Source organism: Castor canadensis, chromosome 17 (assembly GCF_047511655.1).
Source record: "Castor canadensis chromosome 17, mCasCan1.hap1v2, whole genome shotgun sequence".
NCBI lineage: Eukaryota > Metazoa > Chordata > Mammalia > Rodentia > Castoridae > Castor > Castor canadensis.
Window position 1 is genome coordinate 9,723,906 of NC_133402.1, and position 16,625 is coordinate 9,740,530.

The following is a 16,625-nucleotide window of genomic DNA, read 5'->3' on the forward strand; positions in this document are numbered from 1 at the left end:
ATTATTCCATGTTCTGCCAGTCAGATTGGCCTGTGGTGAGGCTTTAAAATAGCTTTGGATTATTTTGCCTTCTAGAAATAATGGCCCAAGGACTCAGCAGGCCCTGGAGGTTTCCTCACAGGCACGACACGTTACTGTTCCCAGAGGCATCGTCTTCCGTGTGGAAATACAGAGCAGAATCAGGGAATTTCCCTCAGAGTTTTCCATAGAAATGGAGGCCAGAGGTCAGGAAATGAGCATGAGATTTGAACCTTGGAGCTTGAATCTGTGTTGCTTGTTCCACGGCATGTGGTGGTTCTGGACAAGTTCCTGACTTTCTTGTGCCTCAATTTCCTCATCTGTAAATTGGGGACAGAGCTTACATAGTCGTGATACAGGATTGTGAGTTGGCTCACATGCAGCCCTTAGGACAAGCACCTGACAGTTTTCATCATTGTCACTAATTACACGTCAAGTGTCCTTATCCTGGGTGCCCTACAAGTGGCAGTGATTTGGCTTCAGGTATCCAGCACAGAATATGTCGAAACTGAGTATATGATAGCCTTTCTAGGTCCGAAGGAATAGCAGAGATCTTTCCTTTCAAAGCTGTGCCAGGGAAAATGGCACTTGGTTTTGGTGATTCTTTTCTTTACCTATATAGGAATTAGAAACAGTGTTGAACTTTCAGAAAGCTACAAAATGAAACCAGTTTTCCTTTGTTGTTCCTTAATGTTATTCTTAACATAGTTGCAAAGTATTCCCTGGACACTTAAGAAACCAGTGACATTTTTGGAGCACTTTTCCTCTTTTAAATGTCTGTGTGTATTCATCGTGTGACTTTTATCTTCAGACTCTCACACATTTCTTTTTAATTTGAAGTGTTAACTAGATGCTTGTTATCCTGGCAGAAATTCCTAGGGTTTATTAATTGGGTTTGCCATTTCCCTTACCCACTCTTTTCACCTTGAGGCTTCATAATAGGTAGTTCCACATTATATATGTTTTTTATTGTGGTGCCAGGGATGGAACCCAGGGCCTCACACATGCTAGGCAAGCACTCTCTCACTGAGCTACATCCTAGTCTTACATGTTTTTATTTTCTATTTTGATCAAATGAGTTGACTTTCTTCCCCTTCCTTCCATTTTTCCTCCCTTCTCTTTCTTCCTATTTGTAGCCAGTAACTAAAGACTGGCTACGGGAGTGAACACTGTATCTTGGTAGTGTGGGGTGTATGGGTCAGTGCTGGGTGAGCAGGCCTAGGGGACAGATGTTGCTACTTATTATGCACTGTCTGCAGGAAGTCACTTAAAGTTCTTAAGCCTCAGTTTTTTCAGGTGTATCATAAATCACCTGTATCATAATATTGATGAGAGGCATAAAATGTTTTACTACCTATGGAGTAACAAACAATTAGAATATTATTATTATAGGTGTGCTGGTGGGTGAAACAGGACATCTTTGTAGCTAGGCAAGGTTGAGCCAGGTATTGGTGGTGTTGCGGGAATCTCAAGCTGAGATACGGGACACGGAGGCAGTTTACCAGGAAGCAATGTTTTATTGTGCCAGCACAGACCCAGCAGACTCGTGTCCACAGGCTGAGGCCCAAGAACAAAGAGGTCTCACCTTATAGACCCTTGCAAGCAGGTTACAGAAACAAAAAGCAAAGCTCAACCCATATATGGCTGCATATGATGTCATTGGCTATTTCATTCCCTCAGTGCTATGTGACCTTCATGTTTTAATTCTGTAAGTTTTATCTCTCTGCCTTGTCATCCCTTTCCCCTGCCTCATTATCAGAACATAGCCTGTCTGTTTCTCTTTTGGCCTGCCTCCCTGCTACATCATTCCCCTTTGATGCTCGGACCCACCGAGGATCAAAGAGCATCATCTTGATCTAGGGGTTTGTCTTTCCATAGCATCATCAGATGTGTGGCTGTTTTCCTTTTTATAGTGGCCTCTATAATGATCCTGATCGTCCACAACACCAGAGGGACCAGGCAGGGTAATATTAAGCATGCTTCTAGGATAAGACCCATCGCCCTGCTTTTTGTGACAAATGTAGTCTGTATTGTTTTCTTTACTCTGGGATTTTTAGTATCAGCAACCACGTTAACCTGGGAGTACATGAGCCGATTTATCTGACCTGTTGGTGGGTGCATGATAAAAGTATGGCTGTTCAGAGGTCCCAACAATGACTCTCTTACAACATTTAGTACATAGGAAAAACCTTGTAAGAGCCAACCCAAAAGGTAAAGAGTCCAAGTGTGTAGAGGAGAACAGGGGTATGTCCCATGTTTAAGCTTCCTCTTTGTGTAGACTAGTCAGCTTTCAGAGTGACTAGAGCAGGGTTGTCGACCTCTTAGTTCCCTGTTGTCTCCTGGGAAGCGGAGTCCTGCAGAGGAAAGGCACAGGTGTTCTTTTCCTCCAAGAGGGTGATCTTGGATGGTGAGGGTCCCACTCGGGAGAGGCTGGCTTTACTCGGCTCTGGTGGATCCAGGGAGCAATTTTTTTGTTACTTTTAACTGTAGTAGAGATAGACAAGACAACAACAAAAGGGCTCCTCTAATGGGGTTTTAATGGGTGGGCATTTTATTTTATTTTTTCCCAGACAGTGTCTTTTGTTTTTTTCTTTTTAACTTTGTTTTACATAAGTAAATCTGTCTTAACCCTTATATCGGTGCAGCAGTACTCCCCGTGCTCAGCTGCCTCTTGCCTCTCTGTGTTTTAATAAACTCTTGTTGTTTGGACAAATTTGAGGATTAACCTGTAGCACCAAAAATTTCTGACAGTTATCTTGACAAAACAAAAATCATTTGAAGACAGTTTTTGTAAATGTTATTAAGAACAATATAATATTTTAAAGATAGTCTTGTTATGAGCTGAGAGAATTAAGTTTTAGTTTAATATTAGTACATTAAATTTTGACCTTACAAAACCTTTAATGTAACTGGATTTTGGTCAACTTAATCATTTACATAGGCATTTATGTACTCTGTATCTTTATGACAACTTATTTTGTATCCTCTGGGGGAGCTTGTCTTTATTCTTTTTTTATTTAAAAGTGTTTTTTAACCTTTTATTTTAAAACCCTGTATCCTTAATATCACATATATATATATATATATATATATATATATATATATATATATATTTGTTACTTGTTGAAAATAACGCATAAAATCTTTTAACTTAGTCTTGTATTTGTATGAAAAAATCAGAAAGAAAGCAACCTTAAAATTATTTTTTGTATAAAAACAATTTATAGAAAGCCCATTTGTTAATATACCCATGTATTATACGAGAGAATTAAATCCCAGATTTTATTTATGACAGAATGAAACAGGCTAAGGTCATTTTTTACTACCCAAATTTTCAGATTCCTGTTGCTGGCTGTGGACTCCATTTTCTTTTCTTTTTTTTTTTCCTCCTCTGGTTTAAGCCAGAGTGTTAACCCCTGAATGGCTGAATCTTAGTGAGATCTGATTGAAATAAGTTTGAAAACCTGTTTTCTTAAAAGTAGCAGTAGGACAGAATAATAATTTTTTACATTGACTCTATAATAAGAACTGTTCTCAAGATGTTTACATACTCATAGGTAAAAAGCTTAAGCTGTTTATAATAGAGATATTTAAAACAAAAACCCTGTTTTCTTGTTATCTTGAAGATCACAGTAACCTTAGAACAGCAGTTTAAGAACCATTTTGAAGATGCTTACACACACACACACACACACACACACACACACACACACGCAAAAGTTTTATAAATTAAGTATGCCAGGAAAAAATGTCAACTTAAGCGCACATAAGGTGAGCTGGAATTCCAGGAGCAAATTAAATTTTGCCCAGTACTTTAAACAAATTGACATACACACACACACACACAAAATTAGAGTGCACTCTCAAAAAAAGAAAAAACTTTTAAATTGTAGCCAGAGGGCTATCCAGTGGAGTGGTGGATGATGCATCTATTCTCTTGTGAGTCTCCCTGTTTGGAACTGAATTTTTGTTACCCATCCCTTTTTAAAGTTTTTAACCATGCACTCCAAGGAAGTGTTTTTACTCTGATTTCCACTCATCTCCTCCCGTTACCAGACGGCAAAACAGACACAAAGTGGGAGGGGTTTTGGAAGAACACTTGCTTCAGCTGTCTCTGGATGCTCCCCTTGCGGGAATTTAGGTGTCTTTTTGGCCATAGTGAGTCAGTATAAACCCCAGACTGGAGGCCCTGTTAGGGCTCACCCTTGACATGATGAGTCTGCCACAGACTCGTGGATCAGGATTCGTCACTCGCTTCACAGCTGGGCTGCATCTCAGGCTCATACTCTCATATACTTTCACACAGTACAGTACTTCTGCCCCGCTCCCTGAACCTGAGAGACAGTTTCACCCCAAAAGGTAATTACTAGCAGTCTCTGGGAGGTGATCAGTCTCCCCTTTTGCCTCCTGAGGCAGGTCTGAATTTGAACCCAGTTCTTACCAATCTGATGAGTGGTGCTCCCCTCCCTTCCCTGGTTCCTGTGCCTCACCAGTTCAGTTGTGCATCTGAGGCCTTCACCCTGACTCTCTGGGAGGATGAGTCTCTTCTCTGGATCAACCTGTCCATTGGCACCTGGTGGGATCTTCTCCTGGCAATCTAGGGGATGTGCCCCAGTGACAAGGGAGGTGACAAATCACTGTCTCCACAATCCCAGACGAGTCTCTAAGAAATGTTGTGGGAATCTCAATCTGAGATATAGGACACTGAGGCAGTTTAGCAGGAAGCAATGTTTTATTGTGCTGGCATGGATTCAAAGGACTCGTGCCCACAGGCTGAGCCTGGGGAATAAAGAGGTCTTACCTTATATACCTTTGTAAGCAGGTTACAGAAGCAAAAAGCAAAGCTCAACCCATATATGGCTGCATATGACTTCATTGGCTGTTTCATTCCCCCAGTGCTATGTGATTTTCATGTTTTAATTCTGTAAGTTTTATCTCTCTGCTTTGCCATCCCTTTCTCCTGCCTCATTATCAGAACACAGCCTGTCTGTTTTTCCTTTGGTCCTTCTCCCTGCTATAGTGGCCTCCGAGCCTTTGCACTGGGCCAAATTTTCTGCCTTTTACCATAATTAGGTCATAACTCCAAGGCTATTTCCACTTAGGCCACAGACTCTAAGCTTGATCTTGTCCTTTTTCCATCTACCATGCTATGCTGTTGTGTTTTCTTTATGTTCTTGTAGTTGCTTTAGTTTTTTTTGTGCATCTCCCTCCAATCAAATGTGCAAATGTGGTAAGATAGAGACCTTGCCTGTCATTCCCATTTTTGTATCCCGAGTGCAGAATAGTGCCTGGTACATGGGAGATGTTCAGGATTTCTTAGTGTCAAGTGTATGAGTTTGTGGAAGGGCTCTGACGTCTGAAGACCCAACTGCGCAGGGCCCAGGAGCCCTGGGAGGACACTGAAAATCCAGTCTACTTGCTGCATCTCATCTCTGTAGACTTGTTCTCAATGCTGCCATTTCCTTGGTTATTGAGAAATAAATTGAATTAAATGCACAACAATTGTACATAATTGAAAACTGTCAACTTTGGATCTGAGTTCACAATGTAATCTCGTAACAAAATAAAGAATAAGAATCAGATTCAGATTTTTTTTTTTAGTGTAAGTAATAGGCCATGAAATTACACAATGTTTCCAGTTTGGCAGGCTGGTGAATTCAGTCTCTGAAAATGTAATCATGTTCCTTAAGCTTCATGTGATATGAAGTAGAGTTGAAATTTGTGAGCTGGATACAGTTAACACCCAGCCACTGCTCACATGAATGGATTTGCTTTTAAATTGGCATTCCCTACCTGTTGGCTGGCACATTCCCTTTTCCCTGCTCCTTGAGCACTGTTCCTGGGCATTGGGCATGGGGCATCCCTGAGATATGTGAAATGAACATAAGTGTGTGTGGGTGGAGTATACCAGGTCAGTTACCAGACCCCTGCCTGTTAATCTAGGTGTCTCCTGAGGTTTGCACCTGGTGCTCCCTGGTGTACTGACGAGTTGCTGCTTCTCTCGCTCACAGGGTAACCTGTCTGTGTGCCCAATTTGAAGCCGTCCTGCAGCATGGCTTGAAGAGGAGTCGAGGATTAGCTCTCACTGCAGCTGCCATCAAACAGGCAGCGGGCTTCGCCAGCAAGACCGAGACAGGTACTGTGTCGTGGCTCGGGGAGCCTGGCTTCTGTCTTGCTTTGTTGTCTTTACTTACTCTTTAATACTAGGCCAGGCAGTCATTATGTGGGACTGGGCTATGTTGGTATCCCCCCCAGCCCCAGCTCACAATGATGTTGCCTGAGTCTTAATTTAAATGAAGTCATCCTTTGTGCAGAACTCTCAGAGCCACATGCTCCTGACTCCTCTGCTCCCAGGAGCCTGCGACCAAGGTACTTATTTCACTAATGTGGTTTGGCACTTGCTGGGAAATTAGTAATCTGTTTTAATTTTATGCATGTGGATAGTATGGCATTTCATAATTAAATGTCTTCAACAGCAACAGAGGAGCCCTGTAGGTCTCTGAGCTCAGAGTTCTGCTGTCATCCATTTTAATGTTGTGAAAACATGTCCTGAATGACAAGGAAAATGCTAGTAATAGTGATAATTCTGGGCCTGTAATGTGAGCCTGGCGCTTGGTCAGTCTTCGATATAACAAGATGGCCTGTGGTCTGCTCCTTGCCCCCAGTTCAAAGGACAGGTTCTTTCTGACCCTGTGTAGGGAACCCCTGATTCCTCAGTCTTTCTTGTTTCTGTGCTAACCTGAAGTGTTACTGCTGAGGAAATTGTGTCATCTGTCACCAGCTCTCATTTCACTGCAGACATCAGAGCTGGTTTGCTGTGTGGAGGTGTCTCTGGCAATTCTAGCTGAGTCCTCTGCCTTCCCTCTCAGGTTGCTGTGGCTCCTTTCTTGTCTCCCACCCCTTCTAGACCTTTGGCTCCTGCTGTGTTTCACCAGTTGTTCATTTTCAGAAACAAATATGGTTCCATTGGGGTCAAGAGACAGCTTTGAGGGGATTCCAGTCACCTCTCAATTTTCTTCAGGGCTCTTGGGTCCCTTTTCAAATACCACCATCAGACCTCAGTCTCTGTGGACATCACTGCCAGCTGCCTTGGCCACCTCGGATGTCAGCCTCAGCGGCACCTCCCTTTTCCTTGTCCTTAGGATGTTGCTTCCAGCCTCCTCGTGGGGGAGGCTCAGGGTAATGGGCCCCCTAGGCTTGTTGGGCCCCCCTGTGTCTTGTCTCCATCTTGACTTGGGTGGGGGGTGGGCAGGGAGACAGTAATCTTAGAGAACTGCTGAGGAGTAGCCACAAAGCTCTGAATGTGCTTCCATCCATCAGGCCATGGCCGTGTGTGACCGTAGGCGCAGGCCAATCTCATGTGACCTCCAGTAAGCTCCCTCTAAGCCTCAGTGTTTTCAGCTGTGAAAGGGGAGAATCTCTCTCTGAGGGAGGATTCATGAGAACCTCACTCACAACACTGACAAGTGTGTGGTCACTTTCCCTCCTCTCCTAGCACCCTTCCCTTTTAATCTCTTCCTCACCTCTTCCTCCAGGCTTTGACCACTTGACTCTTCCTGTACATGTAGTATGTAGTGGAGAATTCCTGTCTTTTGTTACTTAGCCCCGATGATAGGGAGGCACCACACTTTCTCACCACTGTCTGTCTTGCCTGGAGTTCTCTCCCTGTGCCTTGATGGGAGGATGCCCAGGTGGGCAGAGGCTCTGCTGTTTTCTGCGGATGTGGACGTGCCTGGTGACCGTTGCCAACTGGAAGCAGGGAGCACACCAAACTCTTCGCCCTTGGGCAGCTGCCAAGGGCATCATTGTCATCACTGTGGCAGTGTTAATTAACCATTCATTTACTGTGCTAGACTGCTCCTGGCTATTAAGACCTCTTTTCCTGTAGTGAATGATTAAAATCCTCACCTGGGAGGAGGGCAGGCGGCTTTTCAGCTGCTGCGAGTTGGGAATGGTCAGACCAGTGACTTCTTGAGGCTGAACTTAGAGCCCTTGGAATGACCCTTTGGACAGAATGAAGAAAGTGCAATCCAGAGAGATTGGATCTGGATTGCAATCCAGAGAGATTGGATGGAAATGAGCCCTTCTCCTCTCTCCCTGCTGGGTGTGGGGCTGGTCGATTTATGTAGCGTGGACATTAACACCCCTGGGTGTGGAGTCTGGCAGCCCGGTTTAATGCCTGCTCAGTGATGGGTAACACTCACGCTCTCTGGGACATCTCCTCACTGAGCTTCTGTCTTCCCATGTAGAAGGAACTGCCTCACGTATGGGGGCTTGATGAGAAAGTTCCCAGGAAGTCCAGGCCCAGGAACACACTGCCAGCACTGGGTTGATGACACGGCAACAGTTTTCCAGGGTAGCGGAGGATGTCCTTATTTTTTGGATGATTCAAATCCTGTGGTTCAAATTAGTTAATAGTTTGGTCAGGTTCCCACAGCTGGTGGAGGCAGTGTTGAGGATTCCAGTCCATGTCAGTGACTTCAGATTCCTGCTCTTCCCAGCTCCCCCTCTGACATCAGGCCTAGTCCATTATTGCTTCCCTGTGGACCACTCTAGCTCAGTTAACTAAATTGAAAGTGACAGGGAGAACCAATAATGGTGAAGTATTCCATGAAGCTGTGGTATTAGTTCCGTTTACAGACGAGAAGCACTACCTTTTTACCTTTTTTTTTTTTTTTTTGCAGTACTGGGGCTTGAACTCAGGGCCTCACACTTGCTAGGCAGGTGCTCTACCACTTGAGCCACCCCACACCAACCCTTTTTTTTAATGATGAATTTTTTAAAGATAGGATCTTGTGAACTATTTGTCCTGAGCTGGCTTCAAACCATGTCCTCCTGATCTCTGCCTCCTGAGTTGCTAGGATTACATGCGTGAGCCACTAGCGCCTGGCCAAGCACTGCCTTTTGAAGAGAGAAAAGCTGAAGCTTAAAGTAATAACTGAACAAAACAATTCTGTTGAAAAATACAATACAGTGGCCAATGCTGAGTGCCTGCCAGGGGCGTGACTGCATTGGGTCCTCTGGGGTTAGGGTATATGGAAGACTGAGTTTGGGAGCTGGTGCCTTTGTACTGTATGCTTAGTTTTTATTATTTTTCTTTCAGTTGCTAGACACAGGCTGGCCTAACAGATGTGTGTCCAGGACTCTGTGTGTTTCCTCTGGTGACTTTGGCTGAGACTGAGTGCTGGTCCTCTGGAGAGGGGCATACACACTCTCATTCATCCCAGTCTCCACTGCTGCTCATTGCTTCTGAAACCTGAGGTAGTGCATGTTGCCATATGTTACACAGTGCTGCTGTGTTTCTTAGACTCTTCTGAGAACCCAGTTCTTTTTGTTCCCACATCTTCTTGTTTTCCCTTGATTCTTTTGGGATCACAGTCCAGCATAGAGAAAAGGAGTTTTGAGTATGTTAAGTTTATAACAGCTCTTTATGGGTGTTGAATAAGGACAGTGATGTTTTTACCTAAACTCTGATAAAAGTACAGAGGCAAAAACAGTCGTAAGTATACAGCTCCCAGGTGTCCTCACTGTCCATTGATCCGCTTGGCCCTACTCTCTGTGATCAAGGATAGAATGTTATGGACACCTCAGGAGCCACATTCCCCTCTGCTTGTCACTCTGCCCACCTCTCCCAAAAGTCTCTGCTACTCTGACATCTCAAACCATGAATTTGGTCTGATTTAGAACATAATGTGCTCGCATCTGCCTGGTTTCTTTCCCTTGGCATTGTTTTGTGAGGCTCTGCTTGTGTGGCTGGTAGCTCATTTGCCTTCACTGACGCTCAGTGTTTCACAGTCTGTTTAGCATTTGGTAACATTTGGGCCATTTCCAGTTGGTAGCCATTAAGAGTAGTGCTGCTAGCATTGTTTTTGTATGTGGGAACATACATCTGCATTTCAGTTAGTCAAGGAGTGAAGTTAATGTGTCACATGTTCATACAGCCAGAGCTCCAGTGGAGACTGTGGTCATACCAGTTTGGTTTCCATCAACAGTCAATCTTGCACCTCAGTTATGGTGGTTCCACATTCCTGACAACACTTAACATTGTCCTGAACGGTGTGTAGTGTTTTGTGGTGCCCTTGACATGTCCTGATGACTAATGCTGTTGGTCACGATCTCATGCTTATTCGTCATTCAGATATTGTCCAAATCTTTTGTTCATTTTCTGTTGTTTTCTTATTGACTTGAAGGACTTCTTTATATATTATAGATACAAATCCTCCCTCCTTTCTTACAAACCACTCTGTAGCTTACTTTTTTCTGTGCCAATGATTTCCTTTGAATAGAAGCATCTCATTTTAATAGGTTATCTGTTATCTTTTGTCTAACTCTTCTGTCCTGCTGAAGACATCTTTGCTTATTCCAGAGTCATGAAGAATTGAAGAACTTCTTTGTTTTCTGGCATTGTTTTACCTGGAATTTTTGTATTTGTAATTTTCATTTGGCATATGGTATGTGAAAGGCAAGGTTTTTTTTCTTTTCTCTCCCTTACACTTATCCAGTTGAGTGAGCACCATTTGTTGACTATTTCTCACCTGCCCTGAAACATCACTTTGCTCACGAATCAGTTGACTGTCTTTCTAGGTATTTTTTTTCTGGACTCTGTATTCTATTCCATTAGTCTATGTACTTGGTGCCAGTTGCACCTTGTCTTACTGTATTTTTATGTTAATCTTTGTATCTGGTAGTGTAAGTCTTCTGACTTTGTTTTGACTGTTTTTGGCCTTTTGCATTTCTGTGTTCAATTTTGAATTATCTTGTCAATTTCTACACAGTTGTTGAAATCTAGACTGAAATTACATTGAATTAGTAGATAAATCTAGGAAGAGTTAATGTATTTATAATATCCCACTCTATGAATTTGGGGTAGTCCTCATTTATTTAAGCTCTCTGTATAATCTCTCAGCATTTTATAGGTTTCTGTGGACATCATTTCTTAGATTTATTTCCAGATATTTCTCATAGTTTGTTGGTGGCACATAGAAATGCAAAATTAATGGACTTGCTTTTTATTTATTGATCATGTATCCAGTAATCTTCCTGTGGTCACTGGTTAATTCTAACAGTTCCTAGACTTTTTCCCCATGTTTCTCTTCCCTTTCCCTTTGTATTTTCTCATGGTGTAGCCACTTCTTGTCTCAATCTCATGGTGCTTCTGCCTCAGCCTCCCAGGTGCTGGGATTACAGGTGTGAACCACTATGCTCAGCTCTCTTTTTTCTTTTTCTTTTTTTGCTAATAGTGAATTTTACTTCTTCCCAATGTTTGAGTCTTTTTTCTTTCTTTATTACACTCTGTAGGGCTTTCAGTATGCTGTGGGATAGCACTGGAAACATGGACACCCTTGTCTCATTCCTCATCTCAGAAGAAGAGTTTGATCAGATTAGCAGAGGTTTTTTCTGCAATAGTTGCTAAAATTTCATTTTTTTTTTTATCATGAGCAGGTGTTGTGTTTTATCAAATGCATTTTCTGCATCTACGGAGATTGAATGCTGTGTGTTAAGCCACTCTTGCATTCCCAGCATAAGCCCAGCTGGGTAATGATGTGTGTTCTTTTTATGTGCCGTTGGATTTGATTTTAAGCTTTTGAATCTGTATTTATGGACTAGATGGGCACATTCCTTTTTTGTCCTAACTTGGGATCATGATTATTCAGTCTTCATAAAACAAGTTTGGAAGTGTTTCCTTTTTTCCTGTTTCTAGGTAAGTTTGTATCCCATCGGTGTTTTTCTTCCTCAAGTGGAATAATTTACCTGTGAAGGCAGAGCTGCAGATTTCTTTGTAGAAAGGTTTTCCATTACAGATTTAAGTTACCAGGTATAGCACCATCCAGAATGTCTGTTGCTTTGTTTGTGAGTTTTAGTAAGTTGTGTTTTATTAAGGAAGATGTCTATTGCTTTTAAAATTTCAAATTTATTGGTGTATAATTGCTTATAGCACCCATTAATCATCTTAATGTGATCTTTATGGATATGGCTTTTTAAATTAAAAAATGGACCACCTATTTACTTATTTTAAACAACAGAAATGTTTTTCTTGCAGTTTCGGGTCTGGAAGTCTGAGGTCCGGGCACAAGCATGGTGAGGGTCTGGCGAGGGCCTCTTCCTGATGACTCCCTGTTGCATCCTCGTCTGGGGGAGAGAGAGATGATAACTTTTAAAAACAGCCTTGCTGGTGGAGGGGCTCAAGTGGTAGAGCACTTGCCTAGCACGCGTGAGGCCCTGAATTCAAACCCTAGTTTCAATAGAGGGTCATTCACCTCACGTCAGGTTAGTCCACTTGAGAGTGGGCTCGTAGACTTGTAGAGCCATCACCAGAGTCCTTTGTTTGAAACATTTCCACAACTGAGCAAAGTTTCCTCAGGCCCATTTGCAGTTCTGACTTGTTCCTTTTCTCATGAGAAGTCACTTGTCAATCAAGTTGATGGTCCCGGGTGTGAGGACTCATTTTTCTTATACTTTCAAAAAATCTTCTTTATTTTTGGCTTTCAGTAAGTTTGATCTTGGTGTATGAAGATGTGGGTAGATTTTTTTTTTTTGGTGGTACTGGAATTTGAACTCAGGGTCTCACACTTGCTAGGCAGGTGCTCTACCACTTGAGCCATACCCAAGCCCTTTATTGCTTTACTTATTTTTCATGTAGGGCCTTATGTTTTTGCCCGGTGCCAGCTTCAGACCAAGATCCTTCTAACTACACCTGCTGCATAGCTGGGACTACAGTTGTTTCTACTACTCCTGGCTTATTGATTGAGATGGGGTTCTTGTTAACTTTTTGCCCTGGCTGGTTTTGAACTGCTATCCTGCCAAGCTCCACCTCCAGTGCAGCTGGGATTACAGACATGAGCCCCTTGCCCAGCTGGGTAAATTCTGTGTAAATTAAAATTTGGAAATTTTGGCTATCTCTTCAGCATTTTTTTTTCTGTCCTGTTTTCTTCTTCATGCTCCTTGTGGGTCTGTCTTGTGCACCTGCATGGCCTCAGGGTTAGCCAGAAGTGTAGGCCCAGGCCAGTCTACCATATATCCCTGGTTGGAGCTAATTTAAAAGAAATGTATAGCTTTTAGCTTTTGAGGTCTAGAGAATTGGTCAGATTTGCACGATCTTCTATAACTGAAAGTGGGCCTTTGAATTGATGCTCTGGTGTGGGCCTTTTTCTGTTGCCAGATGTGCCACTGTTGGGTGACCATCCTTGTTTACTTTTCTACGCATCTGGCACCATGATTCTTCCCAATGCACAACACAGCCCAGGAGAGGTATCTTGCATGCAGCTTCCCTACTGTTTTGGGGTGATTTTAATTGGTGCCTGCATACGACTCCCCTACTGCTCACTAGATGTTTTATTTTGGGCCTGGCATTCATGTTTGTTTATTTTGCTTCAACATCCCTGACTTGGCATGTTGTTGTATTCAGACATGAGTACAACAAGCTGTGGTTTGAGGGTGTCCCCAAAGGTTCATGTGTTGGGACCTTGGTCCTCAGTGTGGTGAGAGGTAGTGGGACATTTAAGTGTCAGGACTAGTGGGAGGTCAGGTGGGGGTTAAGCAGTTCTCTTGAGTTCCCTGAGCGACTTCTCTGGGGAAGGTTTTTGTAAAGAGCAGGCCTGGCCTTCCCCAGTGCTCTGGTTTCCTGTCTTACAGTGCGACCTCCCCTCTTGCACATGAGCCACCTGCCATGAGGCCATGCAGCCAGTGGGCCTTGTTGGGGCTGATGCCACACTATTTGGGATTTTCCTCCTTACAAAAGTGCTAAATAAAAGTGTCTTTTCTTTATAAAGCACTCAGTGTCAGATATTCCAGTTTCATGGTAATGGAAAATGAAGCATCAGGAAAGCCACCAACTCAGCTTGTCTGGCCCAGCCTTATTGGCAGGTGTGGGACGAGGTGTCTATCCGAGATCCCAGTGACCTTGAATAGGGGTCCACATATTGCATCGGGAGGGACCCACCCTTGGTGTTTCTTTAAGACTGGCTGGATTTGAACCCCACAAGTGAGGGCCCGTGTGTGCAGTGGAGCCTTTCCCCTGACTTGGACAACGGACTGGATGTAGGTGTTCATTAGCGATTGGTTTGCGGTGTGGAGTTAGGTCCTGCACTTGTGTAAGTCTTTTTCAGGATGCAGGTTATCTGAATCATTGCAGCTGGCTCAGGTTCTCCCTGGCCTGTAGTCTGTCCCTCCTTCTTGCTACCAGAACTTTGATTTATTCCAGAACTTGATGGCCAGGAGTTTCAGGGGCAGCTGGAGGCGCCTCCTTAGCCCCGGGGGAGAGAGTCTGAATCAGAGGAGAGCAGTCACAATAATTACCAGCCAGCCGTAGTTGGTTTAGAAGTGAACATAAGACAAAGTTCTGGCCAAAGAGAAGGAAGGAGCAGTATGCCGAGGGTTTCTCAGAAAGTTCCTTTCTATTTAAAAAGTCCTGGAGGCTGTGGGAGATGTGATGTTGGGGACTATGTCAGTGATCTTGCAGCTGTGAAGAGGGGATAGGTCTGAGGAAAAAAACTGGTATGCGAAGGATGGCAGCTCAGATTGAAAGTGCCTGGTTATTTATTTATTTATTTATTTATTTATAATACTGGGGTTTGTACTCAGGGCTTCACACTTGATTGAGCCACGCCTCCAGCCCATTTTGCTCTGGCTTTTTTGGAGATAGCATCTCACTTTTTGCCCAGTCTGGGCTAGACTATAGTGTTCCTATTTTAGGCTTCCTGCTGTTGTTGGGATGACAGGTATCCACTGCCATGCTCAGCTATTGGTTGAGATGGGTTCTCTTGAACTTTTGTTTGGGCTGAACTTGAACATTGATAATCCTGGTCTCTACCTCCTAATTAGCTAGGATTATGGGCATGAGCCTCTGATTCCCGACCAGGATTCTTTTTTTTCAGGGGAGGAGGGGACTGGAGTTTGAATTTAGGGCTTTGAGCTTACAAAGCAGGCACTCTACCGTTTGAGCCACACTTTCAGTCCATTTTAGCATGATTATTTTGGAGATAGAGTCGCAAGCTATGTGCCTGGACTGGCCTGGAACCAGGATTCTCTTGATCTCAGCCTCCCAATTAGCTAGGATTATATGTGGGAGCTACTAGCACCTGCTGGCTTGGATTTTTGATAAGGTAGCTGGCTTTCTGTATCTCTCTCTCCCTTTCTCTCTCTGTCTCTCTTGTCTCTCTCTCTCTCTCTGTCTCTCTCGCGCGCTCTCTCTCTCTCTCTCTCTCTCTCTCTCACACACACACACACACACACACACACACACACACACACACAGTTTCACTATTTATCCCAGGTTGGCCTCTGTGATCCTCCTGCCTCTGCCTCCCAAATGCTGGGATTATGGGTATGCACTATCAAGCCTGACTCTTTGGCACTATTTATTTTTTTTTGACTTAGCAAACATTAACAGGTGGAGTTTTCATTGTGATATTCCATACATACATACTTTGAACAAGTTCCATTGTATTTCCATTCCTTCCTTTCTCAAACAGTGGTTTTATTATGCTGTCTTCATATGTATTTATGTAGTGTACTTCATTCCTGTTCATCTGTCAGTATTCTTTCCTCTCCCACTGATCCCCTCCCTAGATAGTCCCCCATTTACATTCATGTCACATTATTATTATCACCACCACCATTGTAGTCTGACTCTCTCTTGAGTGGCTCTGTTTGGATGTACTGCAGACTGATCAGTCTCTAGGCCTGAATCCTCATCACTGCCTATCTTCATTCCTGGGTTCCTGGCTTAGTGGATGGCTCTGCCATTTACCTAAGTTCCCTAGACTTGTCCTCAGGTTTCCTCCCAGCTCCTCCTCCTCCTTTGCTGCCAAACTAGTTTTTCACAAAGCACTGTATTTTCTGCCTCTCAGCCTTCCTCAGCGCTAACCCATTCTGTACGTTCTATCCAGAAGGATAAAAGACTAAAAGACTTTAGTCTAAAGACTAAAAGACTGTGTGTTTTGTGTCCCACCCCTGTTACTTACGCTCTTGCATGGGTCCATATTACAGCTGGGACATCATGGCGTTCAAGGCTCTGTTCCTGCAGACTTTGCCTGTCTCTTTCCTTTCTCTCGCACCTTCTCTACACTCTGGCTCACCTGCAGTTGTCAGGTAGAACATTGCAACACTTGCACTTAGCAAAGCAATGGTGGCCGGATTCCCCAAGCTCCCTTCTTGCCACTCACCTGCAGTTGTCAGGTAGAACATTGCAACACTTGCACTTAGCAAAGCAATGGTGGCCGGATTCCCCAAGCTCCCTTCTTGCCACAGCCCCTGCTTTGGGTCCCCTGGGCCTCCCCACAATTGGGCAGTTAGAGCAATAATGCTGGATTGTCTGAGGAGAGGCCTTCAGCAACACTGCATCCTGGCTCAGTGCTTCTTGCCAGTCATTGTGTGTGTTTTATCATTCCCCATTGTGCTGGGGATTGAGCCCCGAGACTTGGGCATCTCAGCATGCACTCTGGGCCAGGCTGAAGCCATAGATCCCACATCTTGAATAGCACTCCTGGTTGCTATTGTCTCGAAACTCCTCGGGTCTAGAATATTCTCTCTCCCTCTCTCCACTGCCCTCCTCCCTTCCCCAGAAGTCCATTCTCTCTGTCAGTTAAAAAATTATGGCAAGATACACA

The 16,625-nt window shown here is 43.7% G+C and overlaps 1 protein-coding gene across 6 annotated transcripts in view; it reads left to right on the forward strand.

The window, feature by feature from the left end:
• The window catches only part of Snx29 (sorting nexin 29), a 459,033-nt gene that overhangs the window by 26,950 nt on the left and 415,458 nt on the right, over positions 1-16,625 (forward strand). For all 6 annotated transcript variants that reach the window (XR_012443245.1, XR_012443246.1, XR_012443247.1 and 3 more), the window contains one exon: positions 6,030-6,154. Coding sequence is in view for 1 of the 6 variants with exons in the window: in XM_074060013.1 (XP_073916114.1) it covers positions 6,030-6,154 (125 nt within the window). In the remaining 5 variants the exon portion in view is untranslated. The remainder of the gene's footprint in view (positions 1-6,029; positions 6,155-16,625) is intronic.